The following is a 25,495-nucleotide window of genomic DNA, read 5'->3' on the forward strand; positions in this document are numbered from 1 at the left end:
TTACTGTCCATTCTTCGCCTCAGTTTTTCACCGTGTCCCTTGAAAGGGGTGCATTGCTGATGAAGGACTCTTGATCCAAGGAACTGAACCTGATTACCTCCCATTTACTGAATTTCAAGTTTCCTTTGCACCTGTGGTGCCCTTCCCACTTGGCAATATAAGTAGGTACTTGTGTGGAAGCTAACTGTTCTGAGCTACATCTACTGAAAAAATGCCCTAAGTTATATCCTGTATGTGTTTACCTAGTTGTAATTACCAGTTTGTAATTGCATTGCGTATATGATGCTTGGTACCGATATATTGATCTAGTTCGTTGACCTTTTCAGGAGGAGAATTATCTGCTGTCATGCGCGCGAAGTCCCTTGCTGGCTACGCCCCGGAGCAGTGTGCGGGTAGCCCCTGGCGGCATTGCTGCTCGCAGGCACCTGGGCAGTAGCGGCAGTGGCAGGAGCAGAAGCACCAAAAACGTCTTTAACTGGGACTCTGAATTCGTGCAGAACTACGAACAAAATCGCCTGGCTGCTGTGGATAAGGACGGTGAAGCAACGATGTTCAATAACGAGAGCTGCGGCAAGTTTATCTCGGACATCAGGATGCCAGATTCTCCCAAAAGTATAAGAGTGCAAAGGAGTTACTCCACTTTCAAAGATAACTGCAATAATAATAATAACAATAACAATAATTGTTCGCCACTGGAGAGTCCCACGAGAGTGAGCGACGACAGGCCTAAAAGTGTTGCCAGCTCAGCAAGTGACCTGTCACACAAGGAGAGAAAATCCTGGAACTTCAAGCCTCTACGAAGTGCAGCGGGCAAACACAAGAGGGACTCGAAACACACAAGGAAGAGTTCCTTCAGTTTATTCAGGGACTCCAAAGACACCGAGAAATTAGACATAGAGAACGGGAACAAGTCGCCAGAGGTGGGGTCCCGAGCAGCTACCTTCCAGACACCGACGGTGGGAGTTCTCTCCACCAAGATCAACGACATGGAACTCAAGATTCAGGAAATACTTAAGCTGGAGCCCATTGACCTCATAATGAGAGAGAAGTAAGTCAATTTGAGTTAGTTGTGAATATTTTCAGCCACGGTATTTTAACAATTTGGCATGCCTATACAATACCGTACTACAACAGCGAAGAGGCGGGGCCAGGAGCTACGAATCGACTCCTGCAACCACAAATAGGTGAGTACACACCTATTATTATTATTAAATGAAACACTGGTATGTTTTGAACTTAATCCCCCCACACCACTGAAATCAGTAATAAATAGATCCACAAGTCTCAGATTATTATTATTAATTCTAATCATATTCATAGGGAATTGTTAAACCTGTACGAACCATATAGCTCCTGGGAAATGGTAGGTAATTAAGTTTGATTCGAGAAAAAGGGAGGTGAACTCCAATTCTGTATACATGTATCGAGCCCATCACCAGCTTCAATCCTCCCTTGAAGAGTGTTTAAGCTAGTGTGGTACTGATGACCTAGTGTGTTTGTTATACACAAGGACTACAATATCTTTCGTGGTCTCCTGCCACAGCAGCCTGGACAGGTCGCCAGGCAGACGCTCCCTGGGTAGTGGTGGCAGCCTCAGGAGGTCTGCCAGTGTGGGACAGAGAGGAAGCTTCTACCGCCACTCCGTCAGGGACACACGCAGGGACCAGGTGCGTCTACAGGGAAATTGGGGCACTGTGGACAAATGTCGTGGCAGTGTGGACAAGTGTCGTGGTAGTGTAGACAAATATGATGTCGGGATAATGTGGATAAGTGTAGTGAGTGTAGACAATGTATGGGTTATGCCGACAAGTGTGGGGAAGATTGTTATATCATGGAGAAGCACTAAACCCCTAGGGAATGGGAGGTAACCAGGTTTGCTGCAAGGAAGGGGAGGACAGCTGTAATTCCTTGGATCAAGAGCCCTTCACTGGTAGCAAGACACCCACCTAAAAGGGAAAAAATGAACAGATGTAGAAGTAGAGAACAGTAGAGTACTTCATTAGCTGCTATTGTACTGTATTATATTACAATCTCCTTGATGCTTTATTTATAGATTCATCAGTGCAGAGCACTGATGAATGTATAAATAAAGGGGAGTGTGCAAGCAACAAGAGATATGTATAATTTTAATTCATAATTAAAATTACATTGGAAAAAAATGTAATTTTAATTCATAATTAAAATTACATTGGAAATAATGTGGCTTTACTGTCAAGAAATGGAGGTAAATGCTGAGTTAACTTCAGAAGAACTGGACGATCAGGAGCAAACTAGTACAAATGATGTAAGAAGACAGTTGAAAAATCAGTCAGAGAAGCAAGAAGTGTTAAGGCAAATGCACCTTAGTATCCAGTTAGAAAAGAACAGTCCTTAATGAGATGTGAATCAGATGTAGAAATGAAAGAGAGGTATAAATAGGGTACTGAAAATATGTAAAGTAAAAGGACACAAGCGCAACTATAAAATGTCACCAAACCATACCCCCAGCCGGGATTGAACCCGCGGTCATAGTCTCAAAACTCCAGCCCGTCATTACGATTTCTTGAGTCATAAAATGTCACATTAGTTGCACTTGTGTCCTTTTACTTTACATATTGTCGGTAATTCTACCAACTTTATTACTGAAAATATGTAACCCAGATAGAACTCGAAACGGTGGATTAAAAGTGAATAAAATGAGATTTAGAAAGGATATAGACAAGCACTGGTTTGGCCATAGCTGCAGGCCTGTGGATCAAACTTCAGTTATGCATAACATAATTGAAGCTAATACTAAGGGTAGCTTTAAGAGTGAGTAATACAGATACCTGAGTGTGAGATGGACTTGCTTAGAAAGTGCTAGGAGACATACTGCAGTCTTTTTGATACTCATGAGATTTCTCTCGTCACTAGTGTCGGCAGGACGTGTGTGACTCAGACGAGGTGTGTGACGAGGGATCGAGGCGCTGGTGTGGCTCCAGCCTGGCAGGTGGTGCTGCTGCTGGTGGTAATGGCGGATGCCAATACCAGGTCCTTGCTCAGGCTGCCCACGTCGAAGTGGACAAACTTAGGCAACTCGTCCACCTCCTCAATTCCAGGTGAGTCAGTAAATTCACCCACTAGGTAAGCCATTGAATTTCAAGCTTTATCAGTGCTAATTTTAAAAAGTAAAATAGGAACTAAAGAGCAACATAGGTAAGTAAAAAGGGATATAGATTATGAGTCAACAGGACTTCAGGCATAAATTCATCCTATAAATGTATCTTGCAAGTTTTTTATTTGGCTACCTTAATTTATAAAACATTTTACAAAAAGTAAAATCAGTGTACGTAACACACTTACAGCATAGTTTTTCCTGTCATATTCCATCACAGAATTTTCCTGTCATACTCACATAATGGTTTTTGTCACTTCATCACACGGTGTTTTTTCCTGTCATACTTTATCACACAGTATTTTTTTTTTTGTCATATTCCATTATAAGATGAAGGCAGGGAAATGTAAGATCAGATTCACTGAGATGTTACCTGTACTCAAGGTGAAATCGGAACTAGTGTTTCTCTGATATTGCAATGTTTTTCTTTATTTTTTAAGTTTTTTTTTTTTTGAGGAGGGGGATTGCTGAAGATGAATAAATGTAAGATCTGTTGCCTGTACTCAAATTGGTATTTGAGTTTGTTTCCTCAATATTACTACGATTTATTTTATCATTAATAAAGTTGAGAAGTATTCTCCTGTTCAGTTTATGGTCCGTAAACGTTCTCATTGCTAAACATTAGTCACTGGTCATGTAGTAGTGACATAACTAGTTTATCCCCCACCCTTGAATATTATGGGGGCGACACCGGAGATTTCGCCCCGGGTGACACCAACTCTAGCGACGCCTCTGGAACCTGAACCTGGAGACTACAGTAAGGCGAGAATATAAAAAAAATCATTATAGGTTCAGTAGCTCTTTTTTTTGTTTAAATAATACACGTTTAGCGCTAAACTCACATGGGACATTCAGCGCAAGACGTAATGGAGGCTTGATCTTCCGTCTGCTGAACGCAAGACAGACGCGCTCCCTATTTGTACTCACCCAAGTGTTAGTAGCTCGTATGCCCTTCCAGCAGGTATATTATTATAATAAAAAAGAAGCGCTAAGCCACAAGGGCTATACAGCTCCAGCAGGTATAAAGAAATGTAATGCAGAACAAGCCTTTATTTTCGACGATATTTTGCTCAGGATTGAACTTCATCATTATTATTATTATTATAATCAAAAAGAAGCGCTAAGCCACAAGGGCTATACAGCGCTGCAGGGCAGGAAGGAAGCGAGGGCATCAGGTGGCAAAAGGGAGATGGATGAGGAATAGGTTACGAATAACAGCGGGGCAGTGGATGGTGAAAGGGTAAAGGGCAGCAAGAGACTGAGCTAGAAAGGGCTGAGGGGAGTGCGAAAGGTATCATCATCAGAGTTTGTGGAGTTGAACTTCATCAAATGTACAGAAAAGATCTAAAGTACATTCTTGTAAGGTGGAGAGGCATCAGGGACCTTTACTGAAGCTCGAGTCTTTTTGAATCACTATTATTGTATTAGCATATTGCTGCATCAGTCTCCACATCACTATCATGTTAGTACAGTATTGTACATGTAGCCCTGTATATTCAGCCTAATTATTGTCACACATGACTTCACAGACTGACAGAGCTGAGTGGGAAGATGCTGGAGGCAGAGGCGAGGCTACGAGAGGAGCACCAGAGATCAGCCATCATGGAGCGCTGTCTAGAACGACGGGCTCTAGAGGCTGCTCCCTGTACAGGTAACATTATTCATTATTATAATCATGGGCAAGTGTTAGACTTATGAATCATATAGCGCCTGTGGTATAGGAGGTAATCAGATTTGATCTGAGAAAGGGGAGAGTAACTGCAACTCCTTGGATTATTATTATTAATAGAGAAGTACTAAACTCGCATTAGTTATACAGCACCTGGGAAATGGGAGGCAAATAAGTTTCAATTCAAAAAAGGGAAAAATCCAATTTCTTTGGAGCCATTCACCAGTATCAAAACACTTTGAGGTAGCATCCCTCTTGAAAGATCCTAAAGAATTAAATGCCTCATGATCACACATGAGTGTACCCAGTTGCACCACATCATCAGTGTTTACCTGGAGAGAGTTCCGGGGGTCAACGCCCCCGTGGCCTGGTCTGTGACCAGGCCTCCTGGTGGATCAGAGCCTGATCAACCAGGCTGTTACTGCTGGCTGCACGCAAACCAACGTACGAGCCACAGCCCGGCTGGTCAGGAACTGACTTTAGGTGCTTGTCCAGTGCCAGCTTGAAGACTGCCAGGGGTCTGTTGGTAATCCCCCTTATGTATGCTGGGAGACAGTTGAACAGTCTCGGGCCCCTGACACTTATTGTATGATCTCTTAACGTGCTAGTGACATCCCTGCTTTTCATTGGGGGGATGTTGCATCGTCTGCCAAGTCGTTTGCTTTCGTAGCGAGTGATTTTCGTGTGCAAGTTCGGTACTAGTCCCTCTAGGATTTTCCAGGTGTATATAATCATGTATCTCTCCCGCTGCATTCCAGGGAATACATAAGCATACCATGTTGCTCCTTATCAGGAGTGGCTTTCTTTTGTACCTGTCAATGTTTTATTACATGTGAACTACATTGTGTACTGCATGAAGGAATAAAAATTTGTATTTGTATCTTGTTACAGATGAGAATGGTGGGTGGCGTGGGAGCAGGTCGCCTCACCCAAGCGGAGAGAGCACCAGTGGAAGAAGACACGGACCCTCTGTCCTGGCATGGGGTGATGCAGCCACTGAGAATCTACTCAGAAACAAGTGAGTGAAGAACAAGTATAGTGATACTGACAATGTGTACATAAAATGTGCAGTGCAAGATGTTTGAGGAAATTTTTTGCAAGGTAGGGATTCATCAGACAGCAGCCAAGCATGATGAAATGTTTCACAATAAATGTCTTAATTGTGCATATGTCTTTTCAACAACAAATGAGTCTCCTGATCTCGTATCACATTCAAGATGTGCCAGATTCACAGTGTGTGTCCTAGTACATTGGCAAAGTGTATGGATAGTGGGTGAAAGACATGTATGCACTGACCAAGACATTTATTAAGGAAACATTTCCTAAGAGATGTCTTGATCATTGCACAAGTCTCACCTACAGTTTGCCGGTATTACCATACTATTTCCACCTGATGTATGATTAACTTGTGCAATTCAAATTTTTTATTATGGATAGGTAGTTGATCCCATTGAGTTGAAACCCTTTTATTAAATGTGACTTTTGGTATCTTGGCAGAGTTGAGATGGCGAGAGAAGAAATTGAGCTCCTACGGCAACACATTGACCTGCTCTTACGCATGCGGCAAGAGGACCTCAAGGTCTACGAGTCAACGGTGGACAAATTTCGACACACAATAGCCTCGGGGAGCCAGTGGTAGAATTCAAGGCACTATCTTAGTCCATATAAGTAAATACTAGGAAAGGTAGCCTCAAAAACCCATATAAACAAATTTAAAAAAGCAAGCCTATGGTAAATAACAGAGGACATCTCAGGTAACCAAAGGAAGAGAATGGCATGTTAACAACCCAGTGAACCTGAATATTAGTATATATGGTAGGTTTAGAAATCCAGTAGTCAAGGATGTTAGGATATAATAGCTTCAGGAAGCCAATGGAGGTTTTAACTTGAACATAGTTGTACTAGGAAGTTCATTTTAAGTATGTACTAATACTCATTATTGTTACTTAACTATGTACATCTTCAGTACACTGCATCATTCATTCATTGTTAACTGTACATCACTACACTGCATCATTCATTCCTGTTACTTAGCTCTCTACATCTTCATGCCATTCATTCTTATTACTCAAGTTTGCATGTCTTTACTACACTGAATCATTCATTTTCACTAGATTCTGCACATCATTACTTCTGAATGTTGCACATCTTGGTTTCAACATAGAGGATGAAGCCTGGACAGAGGATCAAGCCTCCAGTGCCACTGTGCTAAATAATACACAAAAGGTTTTGTGCATCATGAAATACCTTCAAAACCATTATTCCAACTTAATTCAGTGGCCTCGTATATTTATATTGAGTATAACATCAATTATAAACATGGTCTATAGATAAGGAATAAAAATGTCTGCACAGATGCAATTAGTATTTATCTCCTCAATAAGGCTCTCTACTTATAATTTTTGCAGGATTACTATGAGGCATAGGGTGTTAGAGAATATTTACAGTAATAGAAAAGTACCATTGTAAAAATTTGGAATGTATTCTGTTGGAACATCAACAGTGTTGCAGAAGAGCCTACGTGTGTGAATATGTAATAAAATATTCCAGCAGTGGGAACCTATTAAGGCATACGCTGCCTCCAAAACATTTTGGATTTGGTAAAGTAAACTGAATACATGGAAAAACTTTCCTCTGGGCCAACAACTGGATGAGATGACCAGCACCATGTGTGTGTCATCAGCTCTTGAAAATTATAATAGGCATGAAATTACATTCTTTACATGTACAACAGTCTGGTATTTATATTTATACAAAACAAAGGTAAACAAAGCTGTGTCACCACCAGTGTAATATATATTTATGGTGCAATAAAAGCTGGTATGTGGTTTATGGATTGGTCCCCAGATGTGCTAATGAAACTCATAAAGGATTTGGACTACCAGAAACATTCCCCAACCTGACACGATACGTAATAATCTAAAATACATACATCCAATGGTAACATCAAATTTTTATAACAGTTAAAAGCTTATTTCAATGTGAGCAAATGAAGGGAAGCCTTGGCAGTGCAACCCCAGAATTATATATAACAGATATCAAGACTTCCCACCTTCCAGTTGATGAATTCCAAATTTGACATGTGGTTAAGAGATTGGAAGAAATGCACTCTCTCTGGATCCACACACACACACTATCACCAGATTCAGAAGCACTATTGGTGGATCCACAAGCGCTTCCGAGTATGAAAGATGAGATAAACCATAGAATATTTTATATTTATCATGGGGGAAGCACTGAACCCATAGGCATCATAGCACCTGGAAAATGAGTAATTCAGGTTTGATCCAAGGGAAGATAAGTCCAGGTTAAAACCACAGAAGAGTGGGGAAAAAGTGGGTGGTGCAATGAGTCATCTGTACTGACAAAGAGCTTTATCCATGGAGACAAGGGAAAATGTACCGAAGTAGGCTTCAAATGGTGCAGTAAGGATGAAGCTGGAGGCAGTGATGCTACGCTGAGGGTGAGTATTATGCAGAGAATTTAGAGATGGAGATAAGGTGTGGGCTTAGGAGGGGTTGTTGAGGTGGTTTGGGCACTTACGAGAGGGTGGAGCAAAATAGGATGGCTAGGAGGGTATAGAAAGCCAGGGGGATGGAAAAAAAAAAAAGTAATCCCAGTTAGAATTGGGGGGTTGTAAAAGTGTGAATAAGAACATAATAAAGAAGGAACATTGCAACAGGCCTACTGACCCATGCAGAGCAGGGTCAGTAGGCCCCCCCGGATTAGCCCAATAACCCACCCAGTCTGGTCACCTCCACTCAAGGAAGGAGCATGGCACCAGACCCATCAGCACAAGCTAGTCAGGTCCAACTCAGACCCATTCATGTATTTATCTAACCTATTGGCAGTTTGGAGGGATATGTTGTGTATCTTTATACATATATGCTTCTAAACTGTTGTATTCTGAGCACCTCTGCAAAAACAGTGATAATGTGTGTGTGGTGAAAGTGTTGAATGATGATGAAAGTATTTTCTTTTTAGGGATTTTCTTTCTTTTTTGGGTCACCCTGCCTCGGTGGGAGACGGCCGACTTGTTAAAAAAAAAAAAAAAAAACTACACGTTTTAGCCTGAATAACTGTACTCGAGAGTTTGTTCCACTCATCCACAACTATTACCAAACCAGTGCTTTCCTATATCCTTCCTGAATCTGAATTTTTCCAACTTGAAACCATTGCTGCGAGTCCTGTCTTGTCTGGAAATTTTCAGCACGCTATTTACATCCCCTTTATTTATTCCCGTTTTCCATTTATACACCTCTATCATATTCCCCCTAATTCTACGCCTTTTGAGAGAGTGCAGATTCAGGGCCCTCAGTCTATCCTCATAGGGAAGATTTCTGATACATGGGATCATCTTTGTCATCCTCCTCTATGTTTTCCAGAGCATTTATATCCATTCTGTAATACGGTGACCAGAACTGAGCAGCACAGTAGAAGCTTGGCCATCAACCAGGCTTATGAAAGTATGTAGAGAGGAGCGAGTAGATGTGGGTTTTGTGGCCTGTGCTGTTGGGGGTGTGAGCAAGTTAATGTTTATGAAAGGACTCAGGGAGACCAGTTAGCTGAACTTGAGTTCTGAGGTGGGAAGTACAAAGGCTGAATATTTGGATGTTGCAGTTCAGAAGGCCATCTAAACTATGTCAACATCCTTTTTTTTTTTTTCAGACATCAAATGTTGGAAACACAAGTAGGTACAATTTACTATATCAAAAAATGTTCACCAGCATAGTTATTGATTTTAGAGATGTGGAGAAAGTCATGTTCAGTACTAGATGTAGTTTTAATGGTTCTAAGTAATTTCATAATTGTTTATTTATATCACTGAACAATATTACTTTATATTCTTTAAATCTGTCATTGATATTAATATGGTCACAAAGTGCTGCAAGGCTAAGGCCAGTAGCAAAGGGAAGAAACCTGAAAGGTGAACTTGAGAGTCAACAAGAAACGTCGAAGTTGGCATAAATAAATTTCAATCAAAAGTCGGTGTCCACAATGAATACGGGGGCTTTCTGAAAGGAGAGCAGGCAAGGTAAGTGCACCCAGGCATTGGAAAAAAATTTAAAAAATTGGAATGCAGTATTTGCTCTTTGATATATGGTACAGTGAAAAGGTGTCTAACAAACAAGAGCTGACAAATTTCACAAAGGTGTGCTGGACACCTTTCCACATGCATCTTGTGCGACTAAAAATAATTACCCAAAGTGTCTGAAAAAGATTGATCTCTGCAAGAGATTAAAAGTTTCAGAATCATGAAATGTGCAGATTCTGAAAGTTCATTGCCCTGAACACCAGCAAAAGACAATGTGTATGTTTGCCGAAGAGGATGCACAACCAAATTTAAACACACAGTGAAAGCTTCAAAAATCTTGTAGTGCATTTGAAGGGAAGCTTCAACAAAGTGGGAAGTAATGTGAATAATAGCCATGCTACAAGTGTGCAGAAAAGGGTGGCAGATAGAGAAGCAACTATACAGAAAGCTAAGATTAAAGACATAAACAAGGAAGATGACCATTTGAAAGTGTTGGCTTTATTAGTCTGATTATTCTGAACATCACACAGTCATGAAGACTATGCAAGCGGAGAAGATAACTTAAAACGAATCTCTACGGTTTTATAATGAAGAAACATAAGACTAAACACAGGCTTTCAAAAAGGCACCAGACACACACATTGCTTCGATGATTAATGACTAAACTTGGAATGAAGAGCTGTTCATGAAGCAGATTAACACACTGTCCCCATAATCAAATTTAGATAGAGCCAAGGCTGTATGAAGACAAACTCGCCTATTGAGCCGCAGGCAAAATGTGGCAAAGCTAAGATATGCAACCTTAAAGTATGTCATGTGAAATTTTCATGACATCGTACAATTATATATTACAAAACACATGTCACTCCCAATAAACTTTCCCCACACATACTTTCCCAATAACTCTACTAGAAAATTAGTAAGGTGTGAAGAAAAGTACATACTTTAAAATTAAAACTTTCATTTATTCCTTTTAGCAGCATCGTTCGCCCAAAGCCCATTATTTTAATGATTTATACACTATCATTGAAGTTACCATGCCCCTTGAGAGGAGGAAGTAGGAAAACTCCACAAACTAAAAAAAAAGGCACAAGATTATTTTAAAATTAACCTTGTGCCTATATACATTCATAAAAAAGTGATTCCATGGTTTAAATACAAAGTTCATTATTACTTAGCCTACAGAAAGACTATTTCATATTATTGTCAGCAATTAATTCATGCCATAAATCTGAATATCAGATATAGTATATTGTTATATAAATATATAATATGACGCCTTCAGTCATACATTTTCAAAAGGGGGGGGGGATGTTGCCAAGGACTACATTACTCCCAAATACCAGATTTAAAATAATGCACTGTCTGCCCTCAGTATTAAAATAATAAATTTAATTACCTGAAAATCTATGACCTATGGTGTAATTTTATTTCAATACTTGCTAAAGCAAAAAATTTCTTAAGATAGAAAAACACATGAAAATACCCAGAGATATTTATAAAAATACAAAGGTACAGTCTTGTGTATTTTAGTACGGCATGTGGCGAGTAATTTAAATTATTGGACTCCTACTACCATACAAAACTTGACAAGCAGAGTAATAAATAGAGGGAGATATCATTAAGATATCCAGATATTTTTGAACTTCAAGGTGACAAAGGTGTAGCACACAAATTTCAATTCATAATCTCTTTAATGTTCTTTTTTTATCTTTTAAAACTTTTTTACGATCAGCTGTGATCTTCTTGTCTGTAGCATGTTTCTTTGCCTGGGGACCATCTTGACTTGTTCCTTCTCCACTGGGCTCACCTTTACACACTTTAGGACCCTGAAAGAAATGGAAAATTTGCACATTTTTTATTTATTTGATGGATATTCAAAGCCTTACCAAATTAGTTTCATAATTATTTTTGATAAAAGTGGTCACCTGTTGTAGGTGAAGAGATAGATTATACTTTAAATATTGCTGTTATAAAGTTCCAGCCAATGCCAGATTACTAGCCAGGGTCATCAACAATCTGGAGTTAGTCACTGCAGCCAGTCAGTCTTAATAGTGCTTAAGTAATAGTAATTGTGAAACCATTTTAAATTATAATTTGTTTCTACCTTAATGTAAGTGCTATTGGAGAAATCTTTGAAAAGGAAGGTGCGCACTTTACAGACACACACACCATAGTATATCTAGTTAATGCAATTATATTCGATTACAGTATTTCCCTTCATTAATTTCCCAAATGAAAACACTTTATTAGTGTGACTAGGGTGCATTAATATTCTTGTTTTATATGCACATCTTATTCCTGTTTGCATTTTCTTTATATATCATTTTGACTAACAACCCTGCACCTGTAGTAATGTGCAAGTGGCAGCTATCTTAACACTGAAAAATTTAAATAAGTGGAGAGAAGAGGTAAAATGGATTTTGAGAGCTAGGGACTAGGATGTCCAACAGGCTTGTGTGAGTGCATTAGCTAAGAGTGTGGAGGCAAGTGGTTATGACTTGTGCTGTCAGTGTGTGAGGAAAGTAACATTTATGAAGGAATTTATGGAAACCAATTTGCCAGGCTAGAGTCCGGGAGATGGGAAGCACAGTGCCGGCAATCTTGGAGAGGTAGGGATGTTGCAGTCTGGAAGATCTGAACTGTAATGTCAACACACTTCTAGCAAGATAGTTTAAGAACTTTCTCTTTTTGGGTAACCCTACCTTGGTGGGAGTTGGCTGTTGTGTTAAAACAAAAGGTCAACAGACTATATGTAACATGTTTAAGTTAATACATGCTGTGTATATATTCTAACAGCTGTTTCCCACTGAGAGAGAATGGAAAATTAAATTTTAAGTTACAAAAATGAAAATGGACTAATGCCCATAGATATGCAGCCACAAACAAACTCAATACTGATCAACCTTATCTGATCAAATTGCAATAAATATAAATCTAACAAAAAATACAATAATTTACCAAAGTTACTAACTAATTTAGCTAAATTTCCAATTTAGCTGATAATACCAGGTGTTTACAGTGAAACATATAAGTGAACAGTATTTAGATAAGGCTAAAGAGGTCTTTGTGGCATTTATGGATTTGGAAAAGGCGTATGACAGGGTGGATAGGGGGGCAATGTGGCAGATGTTGCAGGTGTATGGTGTAGGAGGCAGGTTACTGAAAGCAGTGAAGAGTTTTTACGAGGATAGTGAGGCTCAAGTTAGAGTATGTAGGAAAGAGGGAAATTATTTCCCAGTAAAAGTAGGCCTTACACAAGGATGTGTGATGTCACCATGGTTGTTTAATATATTTATAGATGGGGTTGTAAGAGAAGTAAATGCGAGGGTCTTGGCAAGAGGCGTGGAGTTAAAAGATAAAGAATCACACAAAGTGGGAGTTGTCACAGTTGCTCTTTGCTGATGACACTGTGCTCTTGGGAGATTCTGAAGAGAAGTTGCAGAGATTGGTGGATGAATTTGGTAGGGTGTGCAAAAGAAGTAAATTGAAAGTGAATACAGGAAAGAGTAAGGTTATGAGGATAACAAAAAGATTAGGTGATGAAAGATTGGATATCAGATTGGAGGGAGAGAGTATGGAGGAGGTGAATGTATTCAGATATTTGGGAGTGGACGTGTCAGCGGATGGGTCTATGAAAGATGAGGTGAATCATAGAATTGATGAGGGGAAAAGGGTGAGTGGTGCACTTAGGAGTCTGTGGAGACAAAGAACTTTATCCTTGGAGGCAAAGAGGGGTATGTATGAGAGTATAGTTTTACCAACGCTCTTATATGGGTGTGAAGCATGGGTGATGAATGTTGCAGCGAGGAGAAGGCTGGAGGCAGTGGAGATGTCATGTCTGAGAGCAATGTGTGGTGTGAATATAATGCAGAGAATTCGTAGTTTGGAAGTTAGGAGGTGAGGGATTACCAAAACTGTTGTCCAGAGGGCTGAGGAAGGGTTGTTGAGGTGGTTCGGACATGTGGAGAGAATGGAGCGAAACAGAATAACTTCAAGAGTGTATCAGTCTGTAGTGGAAGGAAGGTGGGGTAGGGGTCGGCCTAGGAAAGGTTGGAGGGAGGGGGTAAAGGAGGTTTTGTGTGCGAGGGGCTTGGACTTCCAGCAGGCATGCGTGAGCGTGTTTGATAGGAGTGAATGGAGACAAATGGTTTTTAATACTTGATGCGCTGTTGGAGTGTGAGCAAAGTAACATTTATGAAGGGGTTCAGGGAAACCGGCAGGCCGGACTTGAGTCCTGGAGATGGGAAGTACAGTGCCTGCACTCTGAAGGAGGGGTGTTAATGTTGCAGTTTAAAAACTGTAGTGTAAAGCACCCTTCTGGCAAGACAGTGATGGAGTGAATGATGGTGAAAGTTTTTCTTTTTCGGGCCACCCTGCCTTGGTGAGAATCGGCCAGTGTGATAATAATAAAATAATAATTTCCAGTAGCAATGGTAGCCTGGCATACGAAATATTATTCCCACCTGCATTTTGGCTTCAAAATAAATCTTCCATAAAAGATAAACTATAACTTAATATGAAACTCACAACTATAACCCAACCCTCAACATCTGCAAGATATTTAGCATATACCTCATAGATATTAATTTTTTTTTTTTTTAACAAGTCGGCCGTCTCCCACCGAGGCAGAGTGGCCCAAAAAGAAAGAAAATCCCCCCAAAAAATAACCATAGATAATGTTTTTTTGTCTCCATATATACCTCAACGCACCACTCACCTTTTTTCCCTCATCAATTCTATGATTAAACATATACCTCAAATTAACCTGGAAAAATCTATGTATTTTAGCATATTTGAATGCTTTGGTACCAATAATTTCCTAATTTGGCATTTGCATTTAGTGAAAATTATTTGTTTTCTAACGTACATGTAACCCTGAAAAAACTGAATTCTATTAAATAATCTGGTACTATTTAAAACTATTTTTGAGGCTTTACAAATGAATTTCATTTTGATTTTTTCACAATGAATTTTTATTCAAACCAAAAAAAAGAAGATTTACTGTTATGCAATATTGTAATAATTGTATAAATATCATCACCACATTTGTGAATGTATATTAGACCCACCAGATGGTGTGTATTAGACATGTGAGATCATTTGTTTACTCTTGAACATCGACAAAAATTTAACATTTCCGCTACTTTGAGCTCAGTTTCAACCCATTTCCAGTGCTAAAACCAATCAAAATCATCTCTATTTCTGTAATATATCTTCCGTTCTATCAAATGAGACCAAGAAATTGCAAATACAACTATAAAAAACATATGAAAAAACACTGCAAAGTCGCTGTTTTAATCGAAAATCACGGTCTCAGTTTTTTCTCATTATACACTGTGCTGCAGGATTTGTTTTATGCAGTGCACACATACCACATAGATGTATTCTCTCATATCTAGGCCCAAATTTACCACTCACAGCTTATCAGAGTGAGCTGAGCTCATGGCATAGATCTACGGTTTGGACCCTGAACGGAAAGCTGTAGATCTACAGCACGGACCCTGAAAGGGTTAAAGTATAACACACTGGACTAATGCAGAAGTGTGTAACATTTACTGATAATCTTTTGCTCATGAGAAAGTAAAAATTAGAGCATTCCACCGTAAGCAGCAAAGGTTTAGCATGTTCACATTTCACTCATGACACAGGACAATAGTATTGCACCTCCATGGTTAGTTGTCTACAAACTTACTCTGCTAGATTATCCAATTCTCAATACAAATAAAAAAAAGGTGTTAATTATTGTATCATTTGAAAATCTACTGAATTAGACTTTTCTATGCCAATAAATAGCTGCTGTAGCATTATGAAATGAGCCTAAACAGATATGGAAAATACAGCACTACTCTGCAAAGAGTATTACATAATCTTACCTGTGCATGGATTTCAGTTATCATCTTTGCTCTAGCAGCATAATCATCATAGGCCTCAAGTAAGAGTTTTCCTGCCTCCTCATTTAAGGCAGACTCAGCATTAGGTACAATCAGCAGACACTTTATTACCTGCAATAAGAAAAACCCAGACATATACAGTAAAAGTTGGCACTAAATCTGTATAAATGTACAGTAGATTGTGTTTATAAACCTTTAACAATGATGGTAGCTCTTCCTGCCCTGCAGCTCAGTTAAAGAGCATACTGAACTTGTATGAATAAAGAATACTTTTCAAGATTTTTTTTTTAAGGCAGACCTAGGGTACACTGTTATGGCTAGAATAATATTAACAAGCAACCACAAGGGAAAATAAAATGAGTTGAGGAAAAGACACTTAGGAAATTTTCAGGGGCACAGCAATAAGAAAATTCTGATTTTTTTTTTCTAAAAATAGTCACTTAATATGAACATATATTTGAGAGAATTTCAGAATTCAAAATTTCACTTGCCTGGAAAGGTAAAAATTTGAGATCTGTATGAATTTGGGTTTTGTTTGTAAATTTCGAAAATTCAGAAAGAATAAAACGAATTAAAGAAAATTAGTTTTTTCTTGAGCTGTATTACCTTACCTTCTGCTCACTGGATATATTCCCAAATCAGTACACTGCTATAACAATATACTGAAGTAAGAGATATAGGACGAAGTGCAAAGTAAACCCAGTCAAAAGTACAATATGGGTGGGTAAAATATGAGAACATAATACAAACATCTGTGGCCCCAGACTATTTAACATCTTACCAGATGATATCAAACACTGTTGGAATAAGTGAAGAAATCTCAAGAGGAAACCAGACAAGTACCTCCACCAAGTGTCAGATCAACCAGGCTGTAATGGATAAGTGGGCCAACAGCAAGACTGATTAACCATGCAAACACCTGCTAAGCCTGGTCCAAGGCCAGGTTCCAGTAGAAAAACTCATGGTATGGTAAGCTAACCCTTTTCTTTCTTTGAGCAACGATGATGATGAACTGTTTTCAATGATTCAGATGGATTAATTTTTATAAATTATCATAACATACATCTCAGAACATTAAATTCTATGAATTGTGGGGGAATCCCAGGGCTCTCCTTCCTTCCTTCCTGCCTGCCCGCCTGCAGTGAATGCAATTTAAGTGCTACAGGTTCTGCTTTTAACTCAACAGCCATCATTTAATCCACCAGACTAGCTTCTTTTGATGAAAATGGACAAAGCCATTAAATAAGGCAAACAGTAAAAGCTATTACACAAACCTGACTGACAACCCACAATGTTTTTACCTAACAAAATTCTGCCAATATTTTCAGCATACCCAAATCTTTCATAGCATTACAGCAGCCACTGACAATACATCTATGCACTCTGCCCCAGGCATATCTATGTTTAAAGTGAATGATTGCAGTAGTACGGCCATTCTGGATATATCTAGACATACAACCAAGGTATACCTTGCACAGATATTGATCATAATGAAAACACTTAATGATACATATGAATTCTTAAAAGATTACAATCACATTTTTCTTGGAGACAAGAGATATTTTATCACAAAGAACCCACTTACCAAAAGTACATGTCTAATTCCGAGGTCAGCCTTCCAATCTTTCTTTAATGTATTAACACAGATCTCTCCATTCGATGCAACATTAGGGTGAAAGATCTTGGTGAGGAAGTAACCCTTTGGAGGAACATTTGGAAAGTCCTTGCCAAGGGCTAATTTGACACGAAACATTCCTCCAGCATATGGTGTGCCAGCTGCAAAAAATATGCAATTTTATAGGATTTGGAAATATAGTATGAAGTTTACAGATTCCTTAACACACAAAATAAAAATATTCTAGTTTTTGGTCAAGATTTCCTAAATATGCCAAAGTTTATAATACCAATTTGATTTTTTTTTCAAGATTCTACATGTAATCAAGTCATAAAGACTGACAATAAACAAATACAGTGGACCCCCGGTTAATGATATTTTTTCATTCCAGAAGTATATTCAGGTGCCAGTACTGACCGAATTTGTTCCCATAAGGAATATTGTGAAGTAGATTAGTCCATTTCAGACCCCCAAACGTACACGTACAAACGCACTTACATAAATACACTTACATAATTGGTCGCATTGGGAGGCGATCGTTAAGCGGGGGTCCACTGTATTTGAATAACAGTTTAAAAAAGTACAGATAAAACCTAGATTTAACTAATTTTGGGTTTAACCCTTAAACTGTCCAGACAGATCTGCATTCACATGCGTAGTGCTCCAAAAGTAGATCTACGTTTTTTAACATTTTCAAATATAACAAAAAAATGTAGATCAAAGTTTTTTCACACGTTTTCAAATGTAAAAAAAGAAAAAGAAGCTCTCTGTTTTTTTATATACTTTCAAATGTTGAAAAAACGTAGATCTACGTTTGGACAGTTTAAAGGGTTAATAAAAGCTGTACTGGAACAATGGACAAAGTCTGCCAAGTCCAGAATTATCAGGTATTGTTACTGTCTGCTGGGTAAATTAATTTAGGATTTGAGGGACATTTTGTTAAATCCAAAATAATCTGTTTTCATCATTGAAAAACAATATCTTGTTTAGATTTAAAGAACAATTGCTACTAATGGACACTCCTTCTGCCTATAAGCCAGTTAAATTCATATTTCACTGAACCAGTGATAATGTGCTCAGAAAAATTCCTGCAATGGACAACAAATACATTTCTCATTCAGTACAATTTCTTTTTAAATCTCACACACTTAAGGCTACTAGCAAATTTAGTCTAAACATGTCTAAACAGGTGTTCTGAGCACCTCTGCAAAAACAGTGATTATGTGTGAGTGAGGTGAAAGTGTTGAATGATGATGAAAGTATTTTCTTTTTGGGGATTTTCTTTCTTTTTGGGTCACCCTGCCTCGGTGGGAGACGGCCGACTTGAAAAAAAAAGAAAAATCCATTTTTTTTTCCTAGCATGTAGTGTATTTCTACTGTGTCACTGCTTAGCTTATTCCATGTCTTTAGCACTTTTATAGCCAAGAACACAGTGGAAGCTCAGTACTCAAACAACTCCCTGCTCAAACAATTCAGTACTCGAACGCTTTATTCAGTAAAAAAAAAAATCGCTCGTTTGGTAGTCTACCACTTGATCAGCACTCGACGAAACATACACGACCTACCAGAACTTCGCTGTAAACTATTTTGAGTTTCTTCGCATTTTTTGGCGTTTTTTTTATATTATTTGTGTAAGTCACCCTGGGACCTAAGAAGATTAGTGATAACAGCCAACAAAAAAGAAAATTGGTTGGGAAAAATTCATTCGGTACTTGAATAGCCTTCTGGAATGAATTAAGTTTGAGTACCTAGGTTCCATCCACTGTATATCCAGAAAGCCACTGACTTATCTGGTGTGTAATTTTCAACTGTATCCACTTGTTTTTGTTACATCCCTGATAGAGCTTGTCCGTATCTATCACCCACAATACCATGTACATGCAGCATGTTGCAATTGTATCCCCTAACTCAGGTGCTAGCCTTTCTTGCACTCTTTTATATTTTCTCAAATTTTCCTCTTATACTATCTGAGGGTTCTCCACTAGCGCTACATATTCAAGAATGACTTAATTGCAAGTGACCTCAGCTCACACACAGGTTCAGGTACAACATTGGGCATGTTTCCTTACACCTGCTGCCCTTGTTCAGTTACCAGTAAGCAGGTATCTGGGTGATAGCCAGCTGACAGTAAGTAGGTATCTGGGTTACATCTAGGGTTGACAAAAATTAACACAAGTTCCCCAAAATGCTCGACATAACCAGAGCGTTTTATGTAGTATGTGAATGTTGTCAACTAGGTCTATATTAGTTATATCAATGTACTTGTAGAAATGAAGAAACAAAAGTACTCTGAACAAGTCTTTGCTGTCGAGTTTCCAAAATGAGAATATGTTTGCAAGTAAAGGGCATACCAGGAGGGGATTCCAGGGGGTCAACGCCCCTGTGGCCCAGTCCATGAGCAGGCCTCACAGTGGATCAGGGTCTGATCACATTAGTCACAATAATATAGACCATAAACTAGAGCTCACTCTGCAAACTCAAATAGGTAATTAAAAATAGGTAAAGCACTGTACATTATACAAGTACATACATATATTACCACTACACTCATTTGCCAAACTCTTGGATACCATAATTAATAATTATATGGTTTCCTATTTGATTTAACATGGGCTGTTGTTTAAATTTTAAAAAAAATTATGTAATTAGTACTGATAGTTATCATTATCTTCTGCGTTTTAGTAATCTCTACAGGAAAAGGGGTTACTAGCCCATTGTTCCTGGCATTTTAGTTGACTTTTACAACATGCATGGCTTACAGAGGAAAGATTCTTATTCCACTTCCCCATGGATGTAAACGGAAAAGTAATAAGAACAAGAACTATTAAAAGAAAATAAAAAAGACTCAGATGAGTGTGTATAAATAAATATGTACATGTATATGTAGTGTGGCCCAAGTGTAAGTAGAAGTAGCAAGACGTACCTGTAATCTTGCATATTTATGAGACAGACAAAGGACACCAGCAATCCTACTATCATGTAAAACATTACAGGTTTTCGTTTTACACTCACTTGGCAGGACGGTAGTACCTCACTGGGTGGTTGCTGTCTACCAACCTACTATCTACCTACTACCCTGCCTCGGTAGGAGACGGCCAACTTGTTAAAAAAAAGTTATTATTATCACCTATTAATAAGACTGTCCTATAATTTTCTTGCTATTGCAATTTTCCTTTCGTGTTGTACACCAACATTTTTATCAAGACAAGAAAAAATTAATAAAATTAAAAGAATTTAAATTTCAATATTATTTTACCACTCACCAGGCCCTGCTATGGTTGCCTGGATATCTGTTATATCTTCATCATTCATGTGAACTTTGATGCCCTCTGGTGGACCCTTTACCAGCTCTGTCATTTCCTTCATAACTCCTCTTAATATCTGGGGCGATAGATTTTCCACGTTGCTCGTCTGAAAGAAACAAGTCAGAGTATAAGGTAAGAAACAACTATCAGAGAAACAGAGGTCATTTCTGTTAATGGTTCCAGGATCACCACCCCTGTGGACCGATCTCATATCATGCCTCCTAAGTTGAAAAAGAAATATTACAGGAACGAGAACAGTAAGAAACGCTTAGGAAAGTAAAGCCAAGTGTAAATGGAATTTAAATGTAGAAGGTTGTAAGATTTACCTGTAGACTTGGTACCTCGTAGCGCAGTTGTTAGTGCGCTTGGCTCACATCCGAGAGGATGTGGGGTCGAACCCCACTACAAGGCAGGACGTATGGCTAGTCTCCTAACACCTACTGCCCCTGTTACCTAGCAGTAAATAGATATCTGGGAGTTAATCTAGTGTTGTGTCGCATCCTGGGGAGGACCTAATAGGACCCCAATGGAAATAAGTCACATTGATTGTTTTACTGGGCTATCCTGGGTTACTAACCCTTTGGGGTTAATAATCCAAGTAAAGTTTTCCTCCTTTTCACTGGTATGACAGTAATACAGTACCTCCCTGGATGGGTAATGATAACTATCTTTTGACAATTCTTTGCCAATATCAAAACAACACCTGTGTGATATCATACTTAACCAAACATTAAAGAAGTCTTGAGAATCATAATATACATATCATGTACAAAAAAGTGTGTTCTTAAATTTGATCCATCATACTAATCAACAGAATGTCAAATATTCTTGTGCCTTTTCTATCAATCGTAGTAAAGGTAGGTAAGGAAGGTTTAAGGTAGAATAAGGCAACTATACTTGAGAAGTGAATGGGATATATGTACATGGATAAACCAAATACAAACAATGAGGAATTCAACAGAAATGTCATACTGATTTTGCTGGGTCATCCTAGGTTAATTTTTATAATTTATCACTAATGCATGTCTATATAAAATTACGTATGGTGCTTAATATCGTAAAAATTTAAAATGCAGTAATACCCATAAAATACGAGTTTTCTGACATGTTTGTAATTCTAGCTACAACATACATTATAAATAAATCATTATATTGTGAAGAAACATTATTATAAATAAAATTTGCAGTATAAATAAGTTCACTTTTAGCAGAGAACGAGCACTCTTTGGAACACAGAAATATGAGAAGTTATGAAGATTTTATTAGGATTATCAAGTAGGCATATTAACCTAACTCAAAAAAGCCAAGCAATATGGCTTAATTTTTTAATTAAGTATACAAATGAATACAGGAATGTGTCAAAGGGAAAGACGGTGACAATAGTCGAGATAGAACTCTCGAGTCATTGATTCAAATTTAATAAATTTATATTTAGAAAGGATATAGGAAAGCCCTGTTTTGCCAGACTGTGGAAGACTGTCCCGCAGCATCACCGAAGTGAGTACTTAAGATTGTTTAAAATGAGTAAGAATGTAGGATCTGTTTAACATTGACCAGCTGACCTACTTTAATGCTCCTTTATTCTATGTACAAAAGTACAGGTAATATGTACCTAGAATTGAGATCTAAAATACTACATAGACATTATAAGCCACAAGTGATATTTCTATGACTTAACCAAGGTTAGCCCTAAAAATTATTGATAGGATCAGTAAGTTTAGTGAGGTACAAGTACACTATGCATGATTATCATACATAGAAGTACATGTGTACATTACCTAGGATAACCCAAAAATAGTCAAAGTGATTTATTTCCATTGCATCAAATTTTCTAGACTAAATTTTAGGCAAGTTCCAAGTTACAATTGATGAAACAGCATTACAGAAGACCAATTAAATCATGTTACAACCCAGCTTCTCCTCTAAGAGATGACTTTAGGGCCATATGGGTTTATAACAATACAGGGAACAACACCAGTAGACACATGATTATTACAGTGAAATTGTCGCAATGACAATAAATCAAGAACCGCAATAAGAATAAATCAAGAACTGCAATAAGAATAAATCAAGAACTGCAATGGGAATAAATCAAGAACCGCAATGAGAATAAATCAAGAACCGCAATGAGAATAAATAAAAAAACGCAATGAGAATAAATCAAGAACTGCAATGGGAATAAATCAAGAACTGCAATGGGAATAAATCAAGAACCACAATGGGAATAAATCAAGAACTGCACATGAGAATAAATCAAGAACTGCAATGAGAATAAATCAAGAACCACAATGGGAATAAATCAAGGACCCAAAATAAATCAGTTTTGAGGGTTATCCTAGGTAATTTACACTATGCATGAATAATTGTACTTATATATACGTGTACCTAAATAAACTTAATCACTGTCTCAACTGTAACTCATAAACTGTGTCCAGGAAAATTACTATGAAATCTTTAGGGGTCAAAAAACTCGAGCACCAAGATAGGTCACTCAACTGTGACACTCACCTTTGACCATAAGTACTTCCTTGTGACCAGCATTGTTAATTACAACCTTAATGACCTGTTCCTTCACTATAAAGGTGATATATGGAAAAGATCAATTATCTGGGGTCATTCCAGGATGACCCGAGTTGAGCCTCAGAATGTTCCTTGGGTTTTCCTATTTTAGCTCCCCCCCATTAACTTATCACCCCCCCATTCACTCCCCCCCCAACAGTAAGTAGACTGGTTGTTAGACCTGACTGCTTGTTAGTACCAAACTACATCTTAAGAGATCAATGTAAAGCGAAAATAGAGGCAGCGTGTGAGGTGCTGCTGGGATGTGACTCGTGTCTTCATGTCTCAGCTTCTGCAGATGTTATCTCAGCCTCCCAGGCCTATCCTGGAGGCTTCCTCTAGGCCTACCCGAGCACTTACCGAGGCCATGGTGGTGATTTTGAGGATGGCAGCGAGGAATAATGAGGTGAGAGGGTGTAGAGAGCCTGGGTGGTGATGGGGGAGTTCTCCACTCACCACCTCCACCCATCAAACATTCGAAATCCACCAATGAGATGCCTGTGTACTGCGCACGCGCGCACCCACTACCACCCACTGACACTACCACCCACCCATTACCCACTACTACCACCCACTGACACTACCACCCATCCATTACCCACTACTACCACCCACTGACACTACCACCCATCCATTACCCACTACTACCACCCACTGACACTACCACCCATCCATTACCCACTACTACCACCCACTGACACTACCACCCATCCATTACCCACTACTACCACCCACTGACACTACCACCCATCCATTACCCACTACTACCACCCACTGACACTACCACCCATCCATTACCCACTACCACCCACTGACACTACCACCCATCCATTACCCACTACCACCCACTGACACTACCACCCATCCATTACCCACTACCACCCACTGACACTACCACCCATCCATTACCCACTACCACCCACTGACACTACCAACCATCCATTACCCACTACCACCACTACCACCCACTGACACTACCACCCATCCATTACCCACTACCACCACTACTACCCACTGACACTACCACCCGTCCATTACCCACTACCACCACTATCACCCACTGACACTACCACCCATCCATTACCCACTACCACCACTACCACCCACTGACACTACCACCCATCCATTACCCACTACCACCCACTGACACTACCACCCATCCATTACCCACTACCACCCACTGACACTACCAACCATCCATTACCCACTACCACCACTACCACCCACTGACACTACCACCCATCCATTACCCACTACCACCACTACTACCCACTGACACTACCACCCGTCCATTACCCACTACCACCACTATCACCCACTGACACTACCACCCATCCATTACCCACTACCACCACTACCACCCACTGACACTACCACCCATCCATTACCCACTACCACCACTACCACCCACTGACACTACCACCCATCCATTACCCACTACCACCACTACCACCCACTGACACTACTACCCATCCATTACCCACTACCACCACTACCACCCACTGACACTACCACCCATCCATTACCCACTACCACCACTACCACCCACTGACACTACCACCCATCCATTACCCACTACCACCACTACCACCCATCCATTACCCACTACCACCACTACCACCCACTGACACTACCACCCATCCATTACCCACTACCACCACTACCACTTACTGACACTACCACCCATCCATTACCCACTACCACCACTACCACCCACTGACACTACCACCCATCCATTACCCACTACCATCACTACCACCCACTGACACTACCACCCACTGACACTACCACCCATCCATTACCCACTACCACCCACTGACACTACCACCCATCCATTACCCACTACCACCCACTGACACTACCACCCACTGACACTACCACCCACCCATTACCCACTACTACCACCCACTGACACTACCACCCATCCATTACCCACTACTACCACCCACTGACACTACCACCCATCCATTACCCACTACTACCACCCACTGACACTACCACCCATCCATTACCCACTACTACCACCCACTGACACTACCACCCATCCATTACCCACTACTACCACCCACTGACACTACCACCCATCCATTACCCACTACTACCACCCACTGACACTACCACCCATCCATTACCCACTACCACCACCCACTGACACTACCACCCATCCATTACCCACTACTACCACCCACTGACACTACCACCCATCCATTACCCACTACTACCACCCACTGACACTACCACCCATCCATTACCCACTACCACCCACTGACACTACCACCCATCCA

The 25,495-nt window shown here is 39.5% G+C and overlaps 3 protein-coding genes across 10 annotated transcripts in view; 1 reads left to right on the forward strand and 2 right to left on the reverse strand.

Moving 5' to 3' along the window:
- LOC128702161 (metaxin-2) overlaps positions 1–2,933 on the reverse strand; it is a 38,680-nt gene extending 35,747 nt beyond the window's left edge. Inside the window, exon 1 of the mRNA XM_070102755.1 lies at positions 2,808–2,933. The gene's annotated coding sequence lies outside the window, so the exon portion shown is untranslated. The remainder of the gene's footprint in view (positions 1–2,807) is intronic.
- The window catches only part of LOC128702160 (uncharacterized), a 31,223-nt gene extending 24,065 nt beyond the window's left edge, over positions 1–7,158 (forward strand). For 4 of the 5 annotated variants that reach the window (XM_053796235.2, XM_053796233.2, XM_053796231.1 and 1 more), the window contains 6 exons: positions 327–1,048; positions 1,544–1,667; positions 2,893–3,077; positions 4,663–4,784; positions 5,694–5,820; positions 6,300–7,158. In XM_053796235.2, the coding sequence (XP_053652210.1) occupies positions 327–1,048; positions 1,544–1,667; positions 2,893–3,077; positions 4,663–4,784; positions 5,694–5,820; positions 6,300–6,441 (1,422 nt within the window). In that variant the 3' untranslated portion in view covers positions 6,442–7,158. The remainder of the gene's footprint in view (positions 1–326; positions 1,049–1,543; positions 1,668–2,892; positions 3,078–4,662; positions 4,785–5,693; positions 5,821–6,299) is intronic. The other variant, XM_053796232.1, reaches the window with a different exon arrangement.
- A 3,623-nt stretch (positions 7,159–10,781) lies between these two features.
- Positions 10,782–23,729, reverse strand: LOC128702162 (ubiquitin-conjugating enzyme E2 S). Of its 4 annotated transcripts, none has more exons than XM_053796240.2 (6): positions 23,571–23,710; positions 20,978–21,104; positions 20,610–20,757; positions 17,317–17,507; positions 15,714–15,842; positions 10,782–11,666 (listed from the first exon to the last, which is right to left on the reverse strand). In XM_053796240.2, exons 3-6 carry the CDS (start codon positions 20,710–20,712, stop codon positions 11,520–11,522), a joined length of 570 nt encoding a protein of 189 aa, XP_053652215.1. In that variant the 5' UTR covers positions 20,713–20,757; positions 20,978–21,104; positions 23,571–23,710; the 3' UTR covers positions 10,782–11,519. The 4 variants fall into 4 exon arrangements, with proteins under 4 accessions (XP_053652215.1, XP_053652216.1, XP_053652214.1 ...); XM_053796241.2 differs by lacking the exon at positions 23,571–23,710 and adding an exon at positions 23,160–23,274; XM_053796239.2 differs by lacking the exon at positions 20,978–21,104 and having other exon boundaries at positions 23,571–23,729.
- Positions 23,730–25,495: the final 1,766 nt, after the last annotated feature.

Source organism: Cherax quadricarinatus, chromosome 83, assembly GCF_038502225.1.
Source record: "Cherax quadricarinatus isolate ZL_2023a chromosome 83, ASM3850222v1, whole genome shotgun sequence".
Taxonomy (NCBI): Eukaryota; Metazoa; Arthropoda; class Malacostraca; order Decapoda; family Parastacidae; genus Cherax; species Cherax quadricarinatus.